This window comes from Numenius arquata, chromosome 2 (genome assembly GCF_964106895.1).
Source record: "Numenius arquata chromosome 2, bNumArq3.hap1.1, whole genome shotgun sequence".
In the NCBI taxonomy this organism is placed as follows: domain Eukaryota; kingdom Metazoa; phylum Chordata; class Aves; order Charadriiformes; family Scolopacidae; genus Numenius; species Numenius arquata.
The window spans coordinates 8,462,107-8,477,822 of NC_133577.1; the positions used below are offsets into that span (position 1 = coordinate 8,462,107).

At 46.7% G+C, this 15,716-nt stretch overlaps 1 protein-coding gene across 2 annotated transcripts in view; it reads right to left on the reverse strand.

Moving 5' to 3' along the window:
- Positions 1-4,703: 4,703 nt before the first annotated feature.
- TAGAP (T cell activation RhoGTPase activating protein) overlaps positions 4,704-15,716 on the reverse strand; it is a 54,061-nt gene continuing 43,048 nt past the window's right edge. Inside the window, exons 1-10 of one of the 2 annotated variants that reach the window (XM_074168621.1) lie at positions 13,349-13,467; positions 12,825-12,909; positions 12,662-12,715; positions 11,670-11,736; positions 10,031-10,203; positions 9,096-9,257; positions 8,515-8,624; positions 7,607-7,802; positions 6,915-7,032; positions 4,704-6,709 (exon numbers count right to left, since the gene is read on the reverse strand). In XM_074168621.1, the coding sequence (XP_074024722.1) occupies positions 5,532-6,709; positions 6,915-7,032; positions 7,607-7,802; positions 8,515-8,624; positions 9,096-9,257; positions 10,031-10,203; positions 11,670-11,736; positions 12,662-12,715; positions 12,825-12,851 (2,085 nt within the window). In that variant the 5' untranslated portion in view covers positions 12,852-12,909; positions 13,349-13,467 and the 3' untranslated portion in view covers positions 4,704-5,531. Of the gene's footprint in view, positions 6,710-6,914; positions 7,033-7,606; positions 7,803-8,514; positions 8,625-9,095; positions 9,258-10,030; positions 10,204-11,669; positions 11,737-12,661; positions 12,716-12,824; positions 12,910-13,348; positions 13,468-15,716 lie in introns of those variants that run through there. The other variant, XM_074168619.1, reaches the window with a different exon arrangement.

Consider the following 15,716-nt stretch of genomic DNA (forward strand, 5'->3'; position numbering starts at 1 on the left):
AAGCAGGAATTCCAAAGCCATCCAGTTTGGCTTTAGTGCTACAGGAAAATATAGAGATCGATTCTAAGCAAAAGGCTGAAGAGATACAACCCCATTACAGTTCCAATCCCATTAGTTCTTGGCTTTATTTTAGGTGTTAAAATTGTGGAGTACAGTCACATCCTACGGAGTGGTTCAGTCCCAACAGAAACAGAGTTTTGGGTGACAAAAAGGATGCCCTACCTTCCCTAATACTAGCTGTTGAACTCCAAGTGAGGTTTGTAAATGCAGGGCATGCAGTCTGGTCCTCTATTTACATAATGTCCAAAGAAGATTGCAAATCCTCTTTCATCAAACTAGATACAGTGTAAGAAACTCCGAGGAGCCAAGTGCACCAAAAAAAAAGGAAGCCAAGTGTCTGTGTTGTAGAGATGTAGACGTCAAGTACAAAGTGTGAACAGTAACACTCCAAGCTACTAGTTAGTATAAAGTTGGTGGAATTCCTTCCATTAATATTTTTGCCACCGGTTTTTACCACCAATCTCAGTGTTGCATCTTGTGCCTGTGGTATAGAGATAGCAATCATGGGAGGAAAACACAGAAGAAAGATCTTATGTAGAGAAGCAGTTCTGTTCTGTGACTGCGTCCAATGAAGAGCTTTCTTGAGCTATGTTGCAGAAGATATTATAGAAGGTCTCCATGGTAGTAACAATTCTCTTGTGCATCATTGTTAAGTGGCCAGCAGTTATTCTTCTTGAGATGTGAAGGATTCGTGATTCATTTGTTTTTGCAGTTCCGAGAAAGAGATGCCCTTCACATAACAGCTTTGAGAGAGGGTCAGACAGGTGAGAAAGCTGCTTCCCCAAGACCTTGCATGTAGAGGCAGCAAAAATCAATGTACTGACAATGCCTTTTCTCAGAGAACGTAAGCAAATTACCAAAAATATCCCTAACATCATAGCTTGTGAATTGCTTTGGTGAGACTTGAGGAAAAATGGCTTATTTTGACTTATTTTACCTTACCCTAGCTACCAATCTCCTTCCAAAGTAGCTGACAGCCCATACTTCCCCACAGCAAGAGATGTGCAGACCCCTTGCTGAAATCCCATAAAGTCAAGGAAATCCATCCATGGAATTGTCATCCTAGAGCTAGAGAATTGAGGTCATCACTGGACTTTATGAATTGTATATTTTCTCTTGTAGCTTGCAGAGATGTTTCTTGTTTTATTCTGATTCTCTGCATATGCAGAGACTAAAACAAGGAGGGCGTGGTGGGGGGACTGAGACTAGATGAGTGTTGGTGGGGCTTATTCCGATAATAACCAGCACAGATATGAGGGAAACATGTGGAAGAAGTGGAAGTGCAAGACAAACTGGCTGAGAGAAGTGGGTCTGGGGATGCAGAGGACAGAAATTAAATTGGGACTTTGACAGCAAATGCACAGGGATAGATTGGGTTTGGTTCAATTAAAAGATAACAGATGAGGTGAAGAACGCAGGCTGGGAATGGGGAAGCAAGGAAAATGAGGCAGAGATGAGGAGTCAGGAGCAGAGAAGAGGAAGGTATGAATCAGGGTTGTCTGTTGTAGGATGGAGAAGAAGGACCCAAGCTTTGGAGGGGGGCAAGCAGGAGGGCCTATGCCTGCTCAAGAATGCTTCCTTTGAAGGCTTAGATGGAGCCTAAAATCCCAAGTTTTACTGTTTCTCTGCTGTCAGTAAAAGTAAGCGTCAGCCCTAGATTAATGGAGACCTGCATGGAAGGTATCTAAATGTGGCATCAACATGTAAGGTGGGAGTCTAAGCTCCTATCACAATCAGAGAAGATTGTAGGGAAGGATTCAGCTGTCTAAATATCCGACCTGCATCCACTTTTGATGCCTTAGAAAATTCCTTAAGGTACCCTAAGATGCCCAAATGACTGTAGACACCTACCTTCAGGCAGCTGTGTTCCACCTGCACCAACTCAGTCCCAGGGGTCCAGAGAGATACTCAAATGCAGTCTCTGCAGAAGACGAGACACAGGCTCACATGAATGCTTGCATACAGATAACTAAATGTGTCTAGGTCCGCAGTCTGCACCTGAGTGCCAGCCCAAATGTCTGTGAAGCCTGCAGGCATGGTATTTCTCTCAGCCTTCGCTAACATTTGGCCATAGCGTTGACGACAGTGTGCTTTTCCTGTCAGTCGCTGTCCTAATTCAAGCGGCAGAGAACAAGAGTTTGCAAGTGCCTGGTGCACAACATGGGGAAGGAAGGAGAGGGGCATATTGCTCCATGAGGAACACCTTTGTTCTTCTGTCGTCTCTTTTAAATCCTAGAAATTCAGATATAGCCATATGTCCAAAGCCTGGGTGCCCTGTTAGGCAAGCCGTGCTGGGAAATGCCAGAATTAAGACTTTTTTCCTTTGCTGCACGACCTTGGTTCCTCCCCAGAGCAGGTGAATCCTTGTGGGGAAGAAACAAGAGTGCAACATGATTGAAAACAACAGCAGGATGCAAACACAAGGAACTGAATTCAGGCTGCACCAATAGCGTTAATTCCAGCATTGCCATACACAGCAATGGCATGGATCTTCTGCTTTAATGTTGCTTTTTTTTTTTTTTTCTCCCTCTTTCAGTCTTATATGCCGTGCATGTTTAGAGTGTTTTCACGAAATTTAATTTGAAAATTTTATGTGCAAAGCAAGTGATGATGGAGCAACCTGTGGAGAATAGGAAGCTTGCTGTCATCATTCAGGTCTTGTGCTAAAACCAAGCTACAGCTGACCCAGCTGTAAATGGGCATTTGATCTTTCTGGCTAAGGAGTCAAATACACCTTTGGCAAAGACACTCAGATAATTCCTTTGGTGGATATAGCGGTTAAAGGGCTGTACTCTTGGAAGTCAGGATAGTTGGGCTGGATACTTGAATGTGGTACAGTGGGCTGGTAGCCTGATAAAGCTGTTTTCTGGGCTGAAGGCAGATGAGTAAGTGCTAAAGCAAAGCTCTCTGCTTTCTGTGTCATTCTAGTCTTCTGAGGCCTCCTAAGTGCTTATATAGAGGAGAAATCCCTTGTGTAAAGGGATGTGACAAGAGAACAATGCTGTCTGAACAGGCAAGTCTTAAGAGATGGGAGAAGACAAAAGTTAATGTCATGAGGGAGTAAATCTCTTTTGGGGTCCCTTTACATTCAGATTTCATTTAATCATGGTGTTTCCTGGACTTGAAGAAATGCAAGAACAAGATGAGGAGGACTGGGCTGCTCTTTTATACAACTCCTTCACCTTACCCCTTGTTTGTTAACAATGTGTAGAGCTCCTCTCTGTTACACTCATCTTCCTTCTTCTCCCTCTATTTAAGTGCCTTAAAAGAAATTCCAAATGGACTTTCTTATCCAGGAGCTGGAAGATTTAGGCTCATCTGTATTGAGTATTTAGAGCTCGTGTAAGCTTTCTGAGTCTGATTGTCATATCTGCCTTAGGACACCTTGGACCTAAAGAAAGACTATCCTCATCTCTGGTGAAGTGACCATGCTTATTCCCCCTGGGTTTCTTGTGTGGTTACAGGACAGGAAACAAGCAGTTCCTCTTCTTGGGATCTTTAGTCTTGTCACAGTCAAAAAGAATGAGTCACTTACTATAGAAGTAGCCGTGGTGTTGTTTGAGTACATTTTGAAGTTCATGTTTTCTGTTCTGTGGCTTCCAAGCCTTTCCACTGCACGTGGATTATCTCTTCACACTCGTCCTGCCATGAGGGCAAGACACTTCTGTTTTGACAAAGGAAAACTGCCATTCCCACTCAACATGGGACAAGAGGCAACAAGCACAAATTAAAACACATGGCATTCCATCAGAATGTAAGGAGGCAGTTTTTCACTGTGAGAATGGTCAAACATGGGAACAGGTTGCTCAGAAATATTGCAGAGTCTCTATCTGTGGAAATAATCAAAAGCCATCTGGAGGGGGTCCTGGGCAACCTGCCCCTGCTTGAGCAGGGGGTTGGAGAGGAGGAGCTCAAGCCTTGAGCTTGCTTGGAAGCAGAGTGCCACTGCTTAGGGGGCTGAGTGAGGTGGCATTTTCTCTAGTTGCAGCCTACCAGTATGGTATTTCTCCTGTGAGGCCAGGTACTCTCCTTCCCCTTTCTCTGTGTCCTGTGAACACCTACACCTGGAAAACATCATACCTGAGATGCTGGTATGCTATTTTCTAATCTGCTCCACTTCTGGAGCAGCATCACCTCTTTGCAGCTCCATCTCCACCTCACTGATAACTGCTGTTACATGGCAGTGTAACTTGTTTTCCTGACAGAGAGGGATTTGTTCCCAAAATCTAGCCTGCAGCCTCTTACAACAACCACAGTAGTGATACTGCTGGTCATTTATTTTCCTTCCCGCTACTTAGATACGCTGTGTCATTCAAGCAGACCTGCAGTACCCATGCAATAGTATAAAAGTAGGTACAGCACATGCAGTGCCTGGATGTTTTAAAGACAGACAACAGACAGTTTAGCATTCATGCAGAAAAATGTTTTATTGTAGTGAAGTTACACAGGAGAAAAACAAGTCTCCCTGCTCCTTGTTCAAGGCTATGCTGAGCCATAAAAGGGGAGGTAAGTGCTAACCAAAACAAGTTCCTACATGTAAAAACACATTGCACTTCCAGTCATTTTTACAAGGTTATAAGGACAGCATCTGGTATTTTCTTTTTTGCCTTTTTTTTTCTCCTTTTTTTTTTTTTTTTTTTTTTAGATGAGCTGCAGCTTTAACTATTTAAAGCTGGAATCCCGAATGTTTCCTTACAGGAGTTTTTGTTGTTTGGGGTTCTTTTCCTTCATGAAAGCAAACCTGAAGGTACTCTTTCTTTCTGCTTAGCCTGTCCAGTTTATTTAGACTAAAAGCACCTCAGGCCACATGAGGTTTAGTTGATTGACATTCCCTTAATGACCTTTTGGAGGTTCAGTGGCTCTAAACCCAGGCTCGGTATACAACACTAATGCTGGTTACTGGTCGGATCATTCTTATGACCAGCAAGAAGGAAGAGGGAATGGCAGCAGCTTCAGGGGGTTTATGGAGGAGTGCTGGAGTGGCCTTGATGACAGAACAGCTCTTCCTTGGTTGGGGTAACTGCCAGCCCGCTTCTTAATGCAGAAAATCAGCAAAGCATTGCATCAGCCTGGCACACATATGTGACAAATGGCATGGAGTCTGTGACCATACAGCAAGGAAAAGGAAGGTGGGACAGGTTTTGGGCCTGCCAACCTTTTAATTGTCCTTTCGAGGATACAAATATAACACTGTTTATCAACTACTAACTAGTTTTCCCATGCGACAGGTTATGTACAGCATATTCACTTGCATATTTACATAATAATACACAGGTCTTCCCCACCACCACCTCTTGGGGTGAAAGAATGTGACATGTCAAGCTGACAGACACTTCAGGAGTCCCTCAAGGAAAAGTTCATGCAGAGCTAGCTTATCGTGTCCCTTGAAAGTAAAATCTTACAAAGGATGAGCAAGATGTCTATTTTTACAATATGTACTTTGTACAGTGCGAAGAGGAGGAATAGGCATTTTAAACATAGGATTCCTTAGCATACTGGATCTGGTCTACCTCAAAAACTGGCTGGCTGCACCTCCGAGCCACATACTCAAGTTTGTTCTTCTGATAGGACTCGGACATGGCTCTCAATCGGTAGACTCCCGGGGTCACGGGTAAACTCACACGGGAGTTAATTCCCACAGTGACGCTGAGGGTTTCAGTTTCCAGGTCAGAATCCTTCGCTGCAGAAACTCTGCCACTGGGTAGATCCCTTAGAGCCGTATATGCTGCGTCCTGCGCAGAGCTGCTGCATGGATGAGGCGGCAAAGCATCCTGGTTTGACACTTTTAATCTCATAGTTTGAACCGTGAGATTGTGGGAGAGAACTTCAGTGGCCAGGCAGTTTTTAGTAGCCTCTTCGTAAGAGGGTGGTCTTCCAGGATTCCTCTGGTCTACCTCTCTGAACACTTCATCAGCTGACCTGAAACGGGGCCTTTGCTGATGTGCCACAGGCAGCGGTTTGTCGTCATCAGGGCTGTTCTCCTGGACAACTCTGCAGGAGAAATGATCTTCTTTCTTTGTGAAACTGTCTTTCCGAAAAAACATGTTTTTTCCAGGCCCCCAGCTCTGGGTTTTTATTAGCGTTTTCCTGCGGTTTGCAAAAGAGAACGACATGGAATGCTTTTTGATCTCTCTGCTGGGCATACTGCAGTCTTCGGTGGCCTTGGTGGAAAAGGACTGGGGCCTACTTAAAAAGGTTTTTTTGGGACTAGAGGGTGAAACTACTGGGGAGCTGGTGAAGACCGAGCTGTCAGAGCTCTCCAGGGAGCAACTGGAGGATGTTTTGGGTAGAGAGTCAGTTGATAATTGTGAAGGTAAGATTGCAAACCGTCTCTCCAGTGCCTCCAACCCTAGCTGTTTCTGTTGAACCGGAAAATTGTCCTCACTTTTGTTTAGCTTCTCTTTCCTTATCCTGCCTTCAAGGCGGTTTTGGAAGGACAGGTCTGGCTCTGAGTACCTCCTGTCCATCGTGCTGATGTCATTTCTGAAATTAGTCAGTGAAGGGGCAGAGGTGCATGTTGGATATCTTCTGCTCACACTACTGCTCCTCTCTTTGGGCTGCTCCATCTGGGAGGCACAGGGGCTGCCTTCAGCTTCTGGATCTGGGCTGTCATAGGCAGAGTCATTCTGATGAGCAGCACATAGGTGTTCTGTGGGGAGAAAGCACCTGTTAGTTTTCACTGACCATCTGAGGATGAAAAGCAACTATATGGAAAGAGTTGCTGTAGAAGACCACTGCAACAGTGTCTTGAACCCTCTGCAACTCTCTGTGTTTTCACAGATGTATTCCCATATCAGATTAAATAATTTGGCATGACAGCCCCGGTCTGCGACATCCCCAGTTTGTTCTCATACCTGTGGAGCTGTCTGTGTGCTCTGGTGACTCCTCAGCCAAGGCATGGGCAGGCAAGACAATGTCCTCCCCAAATATTTCTGAGCAGTTGTTTATGAGGAACTCCACCAACACCGTCACCTGCACACAGAAAGCAGTTGCCGTCAAAAGGGCTGAAAACATACTGAACAGTCTTTCCAGCTCCTGCCCGCTGTCTTTGTGTGCAGGGCAGCACAGAGCAGGATGGCTTCTGCCAAAATCATAGAATACCAGGTAGGAAGGGACCTCAAGGATAATCTGATCTACTCTTTATTGACAAAGAATCCTAGCCTAAAGCCTGCTCCTCCACTCTGGAGGATGAGGCCTGATGCTGCAGACAAATTGATCTGCCCCAATACAAACAAACCCCCATCGGCCTCAGCTTCAGCCTCGCTGCCCAGAGGGTGGCAATGCCCACTGGGTGCCCCTTGCTCTCTGCATGCAAAGCATTCAGGAGCTGTGATATGACATAGGGGGCTGCAGGGCAACTGCTACTATTGCTCAGAGAGACGAGAGGAGGGGCAGCCTTGCCCATCACGTTGCAGGCACCTGAGCTGAGGGGCACCCCCGATGTCCAGGGGTGCTGTTTTGTTCAGCTTTTGCAATGGTGGTGGGATCCCTATGGATGGCTCTGAGCTGCCCCAAAGGGGGTGGCTGCTTGGTGAGCTCAACACACCTTGTCATTCATCTCCTTCTGCACTTCCAGCGGGAGCGTGTTGTCCGTCTCTGGGCTCAGCATATTTGGGCCAACGCAGATGGCCAGGTTGCTGGAGTCCATCCTGTTGGTCTCAGCGTTTTGGCTGATGTGGTGGAGCAGAGACAGCAAGTGCTTGAGCAAGACGAGGTTTGGCCTAGGCAGTTTGTCAGCCACCCTGCATGAAGACAAACAAAATGTGACGTTAATTCACGGTGCAGCAGCCGCCACTTCTTTATTTGAGCAAGTCGCAATTAAACTCAGACAGATTACACTTCCTCCAGAGAGAGGGATGCGTGTGCTTTCTCCACTGCTTAGCAGAAGTATCATTCAGAAATCCCCAACGGCAGCTGAGCATGTGGTTAATTAGGAGATCTTGAATGACAAGATCTTGACTGAAAGGCAAGCACTACAGCAGTCTATGTCCTTGAGTAGATGAGATGGTGCCAGGAGATGTCACCGGAGGCTTCCCAAAGGCACGTGAAAGCCTGTGGTTGTGCTGTGCAGTTTTCAAAGCACTCCCAGTTGGCCTCCACATCTGCTCTTTCCAAAGAGCAAAACTCGGCCGTGGTCTCCACAGCCCGACTTCATCGCCAGCAGATGTGAAGGCTCCCTGTCAGTGCCTGTCCCACAGCACAGTGACTACCTTGGCTGAGACACTGCAGCCTCTCTCCTCTTCCTACACTGCTCGTTTTGTAGGGCAATCTCAAGTAGCTTGAGGAAGTGCAGCTGCGAGAGCCCTCTAAACCAAAGCCCATGGAGCAATAGCAAGCTGATATAAATGACAGGCTTTTAAGTGAGACTCTCCATTTCGGGAGACATCACCAGCCCCTACGAGCCGCTCCATCACACTGGGGCTGATTGCAAAACTTCCTGGTTGCAAGACTTACTCTTTCAATTCTTCAATTTTCTCCTGCTTGCTCGGCTTCTCCAGAGCTTGCATCCACTTCTCATAGAGGTCGGCCGACAGGAGTTTGGAGGGAATATTTCGGAGGAAGTCCTGCAAGGCCAAGAGATTTAGGTGAGGCTTTGGGCACTACCCCTGAGCACACAGGGAGCATCACTGTGACATGGGCTCACTAGGAGGCAGGCTGGCTTGAGCTACTGGCCCATCAGCACTGTCAGAGCAGTGGGGTCCACAAGTACATGCCAAGTACATTCACATCGGGGTAGTAACAGAACCCAGCTCTGCTGCTTTTCATTCTCCCATAAATCTCAGTATTCCTCTCTGGGAGGATGCTGAGGAGGACAAAGTGAATTTCCTGTGGGCATGGAGGTAATCAGCAGCACAACATGTGGGACAGAAAATCAGGTGGAAAAGGAAAACGCCAAACTTCCCTAAACCTGAAACTTTTAGCCTGGCTTTGCTCTGGCTTTAGCTTGGAGTCCCACCCAGGTCAGCTCTGGGCGCTGAAGTGGGCCCATGCAGATTAGCAATGTCCTCCCAGTGCTGCAAGTCAGAGGAGCTCACCTTCAAGACCACTGCCAGCAGGTGCACAGATTTACTTTTCAAATCAACATTCCCGCCTTTGTTTAGGTCCTCCTTCAACTCCTTTCGTGCTTTTTCATTGGCAGCTTTTCTGAATATCCCTTCAGTGGAAGGTCCTTTCATATACAATATAGCTAGGAGATCCTGCAGGAAAAAAGGTAGGCATGAATGGGAGAACAGTCAGTTGGGTGAAGGAAGGTCCTTTAGCAAATGAGCATTTCCTTAGAAACACAGGAAGAGTTGTCTGGAGGTACACTGTGCTCTAATTAGGTCAGTATCTAGTTCTTGCTCCAAGTAGATTTACATGGGCAATAACCTGGTTTTCCCCCAACCCACCATCTTTTTTGACTGATAAATTCCACTAACTTCAGTGGGGTCATCCCTGCTTCCTTCCAGAAGGAAACAAGGGATGGCTTAAGCCTTGGTTCATATCCCATCCCTCTTCAAGCCAGGCAAATATTCCTTAGAAGAGACAAAAGCCTGTCTATTAGAAAAGCCAACTCAGTGGGAGAACTGTCACAAGATGATTTTTATCCAGAAGATAGTATTTAGGGATTTGTTGGTGGCAGTCCATAGCTGAACACTTTTTTTCAGGGAAATACAGAAATTCTTGGTAGTTTGTGCTGCTGAAAGTTTCATTCAAATGACTTCCGTAGAATCACAGATGTATGTACTAAGGAGCAGATTTTCTCCTATTCCTGGTCCCGGGTTGTCTCCACTCAAAGTTACTTCTAGTGGCCAAAACCCACAGACCTGACCCTTTCTACATCTGGGATGGGCCTTGAGCTTATCAGAAGTGTGTGTGGAGGGGAAACGCCAAAATCACTCATCTCCTTGGTGCTGCAGCACAAGTACTGGGGATCTTGCCTCACACTGGAAGCCAGAGGTGTGATAACTGTATCACCAGGCTTGCTTACCTGGACCGGCTGGGGCAGCGTGTCATCTTCCCCACAGATAATTGCCAGAGGCTGGCCAAACAGAGCGATTTTGGCACCCGAGTCTAGCTGTCCTGGGGAATTCCCGTTGGTAGAGCTTCGTCTCAGAGTAAACGACTGTGATATCACCTTCTTTCTTTTCTTTGTGCCATCTGCTGCAACCAAAAGGAAAACAAAAAAAAAATCAAATTAAAAAAAAGAAAACCAGGGCGCACTCTGCGGCGTTTCATCTGTGTGCAGATGTTTGTTGAAGCAACTCAAACTAAATGGGGAGAAACTGAAAGAGAACTCAGTGGTTACTAAGGAAACAACTGCCTGAACTGCAAAACTGTGACCATCCCTCTCAGGACACCACCTTTCCTGTTTTGGGGTGGCTTTTTTTTTTACATTCTAGACTCTTCTTAGAGAGTGGGAACATACAAGACACAGAAATTACAGAACTTATAGAGATTTTTGATATTGCAGCGGTTTTTGTGATAACTATCTAAGGCAGATATGTCATTCGAGCAGCTGGCACTGACAACAATTTTCACTACGCGGTCTGACTGTGCCCCAGCCTTAGGGCAGGAGTGGAACGAGGGGCTCCTGCTTTTCAGCCTCTTTCACAGGCTGAAATGAAAACACAGGACTCCAGCTCTCCCAGCTTTGGAGCCAGCTCTAATGGTAGTGGTCCTGCCAGAGCTAGTGCTCGCCCCCTGCCAGCCAGCCAGTTGAAGGTGATACTTGCTCTGGATGATGGGAGCATCACAGTTGGGCCTCATGGGCTTCATGGATCAGAAATCTCTTAGCATGGGTTTTGCATCTGCATCTTAAAGAGAAGGGCATGCGAGAAATTTGGAGATGATGATTGTATTGAGAAGAGGTGTGGCTTTTTTCAGAAACAGTGAGAGAAGGATGTTTTTGCTAGAAAGCTTTCTAAAGGACTTGCCTTCTACTCCAAAATGAAGTTGCCTTATGCAGATGATTTCTCAGGACCTGTATTTGTGGCATAGCACAAGTCCTTGGTAGAGAGGGGTTAAAAGCTATGAGAAAGTCACCTAACATTATAGTGTCATATAAAATGTTTGCTTCTGATACTCCTTGAAAAATGGTCTGATATGATGATCTGCTCCAAATCTGACCCTGCCCTGCTAATGATCTCCTCCTGGCTTGTTTACTGGTGCTGAGGTTTTGCATGGTGTGAGAAAACAAGTGCTGATCCTGCTGCTGCCAAGAGGGTTTATTTACTGTGGTGCGCAACCGCTGGTACCAGTGCTCGCTTGCGGTGCCACACCCCAGTGGTGATGCTCGAGTGAGAAAGGAGCAGGTTTACTTCCCGTTGTTGCCAGGGAACACAATGAGGACCAGGGAGCAGGGGGATACAAGACCTCTGGCGCTCAGCACTGTCACCTCTGCCACTGAACATAAGGGAAAGAGGTCACTTGCAAGTGAGCGGCACTCCAGGGGTTAAGCCGTCTGCTGGATGGGGCTGAGGGCTGTGGATTGCTCTCAGGGAGGTGAAGCGGGCAATTTCGGGTGGTTTTGCAGTTTTGGGTAGTTTTGCAGTTTCAGGTGGCTTTGCAGAAGCGCCAGCTTACAAGCATTATATAAGGCAGTTCCTCAGTTTGTCTTTAAAACTCACCAGTTGGGTGGCAAAGTCCGTCTTCAGTATCTGCTGGGACCAGTGGGGGACATTTCTTGGCATCAGCCTGCAAGAAGCGTGTTGGGGTTACAGAGCTGCCACAAGCAGTGAGGGCCACCAGCGAGTCACTGCAGCTTCTCAGAAATCTGAGAGAGGCTCCGGGGAATAACCAGAGCAAACCCAACACCTGCTGAAGAGGCGCCTCGGTGCTAGGGTGACACTGCCTCACTGCCCAATGGCGGGGTTTGTGGTAAACCCTGCAGCCAGCCACCCCAGACTTGCCCAGCAGGTCACAACCCCATGCTCTTTCAGGCTCCTCTTTTCATACAGAGAATCATAGAATTATAGAATCATAGAATCACAGAATCATAGAATCACAGAATCATAGAATGGTCAGAGTTGGAAGGGACCTTAAAGATCATCTAGTCCCAACCCCCCTGCCATGGGCAGGGACACCTCCCACTAGATCAGGCTGCTCAAAGCCCCATCCAACCTGGTTTTGAACACTTCCAGGGATGGGGGATCCACAGCTTCCCTAGGCAACCTGTTCCAGTGTCTCACCACCCTCACAGTAAAGAATTTCTTTCTAATATCTAATCTAAATCTCCCCTCTTCCAATTTAAAACCATTACCCCTCGTCCCATCTCTCCACTCCCTGATAAGGGAGAAGCCACAGCCGGACACAGCCTGCTCTTCTGTGTCCTCCCCTGGCACTGGAGATTCCCTCCCAAACTCCTTCGGGGAGCCTTGATGGCTTTGGAGCCTGCCAGATTCCTAAGCAAAGCTCCCCAGGAGCCCAGGGAATGTGCTGGCTGCTCACAGCGATGCCCGGCTCCTTCCGCACTGGGCTGCACCGAGTTGCCTTTGAATGGCTGTGCCCGCTCGTGGGTAATGGTAGGCATCCAGCAGCTCTTACAGGGGCCACCCCCACTTTGCTAAGGTATCTCACATCAGTACCCAACAAGGATTGGGGATATGTAGTGTCTGCTTACCTCCGACTGGCACTCAATCAGACTCTCCATGTTCCCGGCATTTAGTGTCTTTGACTAGGCAAGAAAACAAAGACACTGTGTGAGTAACTGAACGCCAAGGTTTAGAAATCAGAGCTTTTCAAAATCACTCCGTTGACAGAGCTGAAGCAATAAAGACACTCACAGTATTACAGCTGCTTAACACTTTCATCAGGAGTTTGATTGGGGGAGCTCTGGACACTCTGGTTTCCTTCGGTCCTTTTGTTTGCCTGTTTATTGAACAGGGAATGGTCAAAGAAAGAGCTTTGTAAAACTGCACCCTTCTTGTCTTTCTTCCCTGCAAGCCAGTCTAGCATGTAAGTATGATCCCAAACCAGCAAGATATCCCACACAAGTCAATCGTAAAGCCCTTCTCTGAAGGCACTCAAGCCCTGCTGCCCTATCTGCCTCTTGATTAAAACAGAAAAAAGAAGCAGCTTTCCATTTTTAATCCATGCAAAAAATGAGCGGGTGGTGACAGGTCCGTGCGATTGTTGATCTGCCAACACAAGGCTAAGCGGGTCAGCCAGCTCTGCCCACGAGCTACGCTTAGCAGTGGGCACACCTCTCCCCCCGCCTGTATTTTTGTACATCCCCGTCCAGCTGCATCTGGAGCACCCCACCGACTTCAACCGCGACACCACGAATTCTGTCCCGGGCGGCACTTACCCAAGGAATGAGTCCAGCCAGAGCTCCTTCACCTCCCGTGAACTGCAGAGGAAAGGAGAAACAGCATCACTCCCCACGGCTACTAATCCTTTGGACGGAGGCAGGCGACTAAACAGTTCTACCCCACGTGTGCTGCCTTATATACACAGAAGGGGCAGGTGGAAATTCACAGACAGGAAGAAGCATCATGGGGCAGGACCGAGACGCTATGAAATTTCTGGCTTCCTCTTTCCTTTTAGAGGAGCTACCCTTTTTTTTTTTTTTTTCCTTAAAGAAAAAAAGAAAACCACCCTCGTAGCTGTTATGGATGGAAAAGATGAGACACTTGCCAGGTAAAGGTTCCATCTAGCATCACCAGCATGAGGTGGGATGTGCAGAGGGCGCTGCAGGTGTGGGCAGCTTCTCCTTACCATTAAAGGGCAGTGGGTGCAGTCTGTCCTGTGACTGCTCAGAGACCTTAGATTTTGCAGTTTAAAGACGCACCGCCAGATCAAGTTGCACTAAGAATAATTAAAAGATGGGGGAGTGGGATAGCCAAGATTCAGAGAAATGTTTTTGTATATTTTTTGAAAAACTAATGGCAACGGTTTACTGTCTGCGAGCAGATGTAGACACACCACACTTTGCTGGTGCCAAGTAGTTCTTGAGAATCTAAGCACTGGACTTTTATAGGAGAAGTGGTGTTATGTAATAATTTCGTAATGTATGACAATATGTAAGAAAAAGTCTTGATTAAAATATGTCTTAGTAAGAATTATGTGTCTGACTAGTAAAGTTTAATTCCACAGAAGAGATCAAAAAATCCAGGAAAAATCTATCTCTGCTCTCCCTGGACCTTTTCGGGGTCTGTTGCTGACTCCCCCCCAGCCCGGGCACATAAGGACAACAGCAGTCACTCTACCAGGCCATTATGAAAACTTGTCAATGTTTGATGTTAAATGCATGGTGTCAGTTCTACTGATTCATTGACAGAGGCAAATTACAACCCAGTATCCTGGGTACCAGTCTTTTGATCTGGTGGAAAAGAGGGGCTAAGGCTGAGAGTCAAAGGGTTGGGAGTAATTCAGTGGTGGATTTAGGTGGAAAACACGCTTGTAGAACTGTGGTCTCCACTGCTTTCCCCCGGTGGTTGCTCCGTTTCGTGTGTGCAGGGGACATTGCTGTGTCATAGCACAGCTCTTTGCAGATACACGTTGTGGCTTCATCTGCTGCTGAATTCACCCTGGAAACCATTCTTTGATTAAACCACATCAGACCTGGCCTGTGTAGTACTGACCCTGGGCTGTCATGTGAAAGAGACAGGCTGTCTCAGGTCGACTCTGCAGGAACCCAAGACGCAAAATTCCCTTTTGGTTAGACAGAGATGTGTCCAGAAGGACAAAAGGAGAGCTGCCCTGCTTTTGTGGAGGGAGATGCTGTAGGTGACCTTTGAAATCCTCCTGAGGCCCATCATTTCCATGTCCTGTACAGACACCGGTCTGTTGACTTGTTTAGGGCTGAAACTTAGAGGAATCTCAAGCAATTACTCTGCAGCCCTGTGCATTTACCACGGATCTTTTACTCACTGCTGTAACTGATTTTTTGTTAGTTAGCAGTCCCGTGACATCTATCATTTCCCTCCTAAATTCCGTGGGCCGATGCACATTCTTGCAGAAATATTATCCTTGTGCAGTGCGACTCCTGAGAATTTCTTCCGAGGCTCCCTGGCAGCCACAGCACCACTGCTGATAGTCACAGCAGGATTCCTGGGACAAAGGGCATCTATTTTTCAGGACGTCTGTTAAATACGTATCTAAACATAGCTGTCTGTTAAGTTTCTCGGAGCTTAGGGGACAATTCGGTTCTGTTTTGCCCTCACTTCCAGCGCTCTACAGAGATGTATTTCTAAGCTCAGTCAGTTGTAGGACTAAGACACAGTGTTTGATCTGGAAAATGTGCGACTCATGAAGGAAATGGGAGTTTAATGGGTGGTGATTAACGGAGCCAGAAGCTTAGATTACAAATAGGGCACAGCTGTACACGGGGCATAATGCTTTGAATCTCCCAGGAGGAGAAGATACAATAATGGGTGGTGTATTGATAGCACATCACCAGGCTGTCCATTGGCACACACTGCTGTATCTCTATCTAATTAGCTCCCATCTATTAACAGTGGTGGGGTTATAATGGCCATTGTACGTGGAAGGTATGTGTATAGGCCTGCCTGCCCATATGGCAAACAATTTGCATTTTTTTCACTCTCCTGATATCATTATTTCGTTTCTAGCTCTTTTATGGTGTGTGTCACAAACATTTAATTTACACCAAAATGATTTCAAAGCAGCTTATTTCATTATGAACAAAGATGCCCCATCTGAATAGCAGGCAT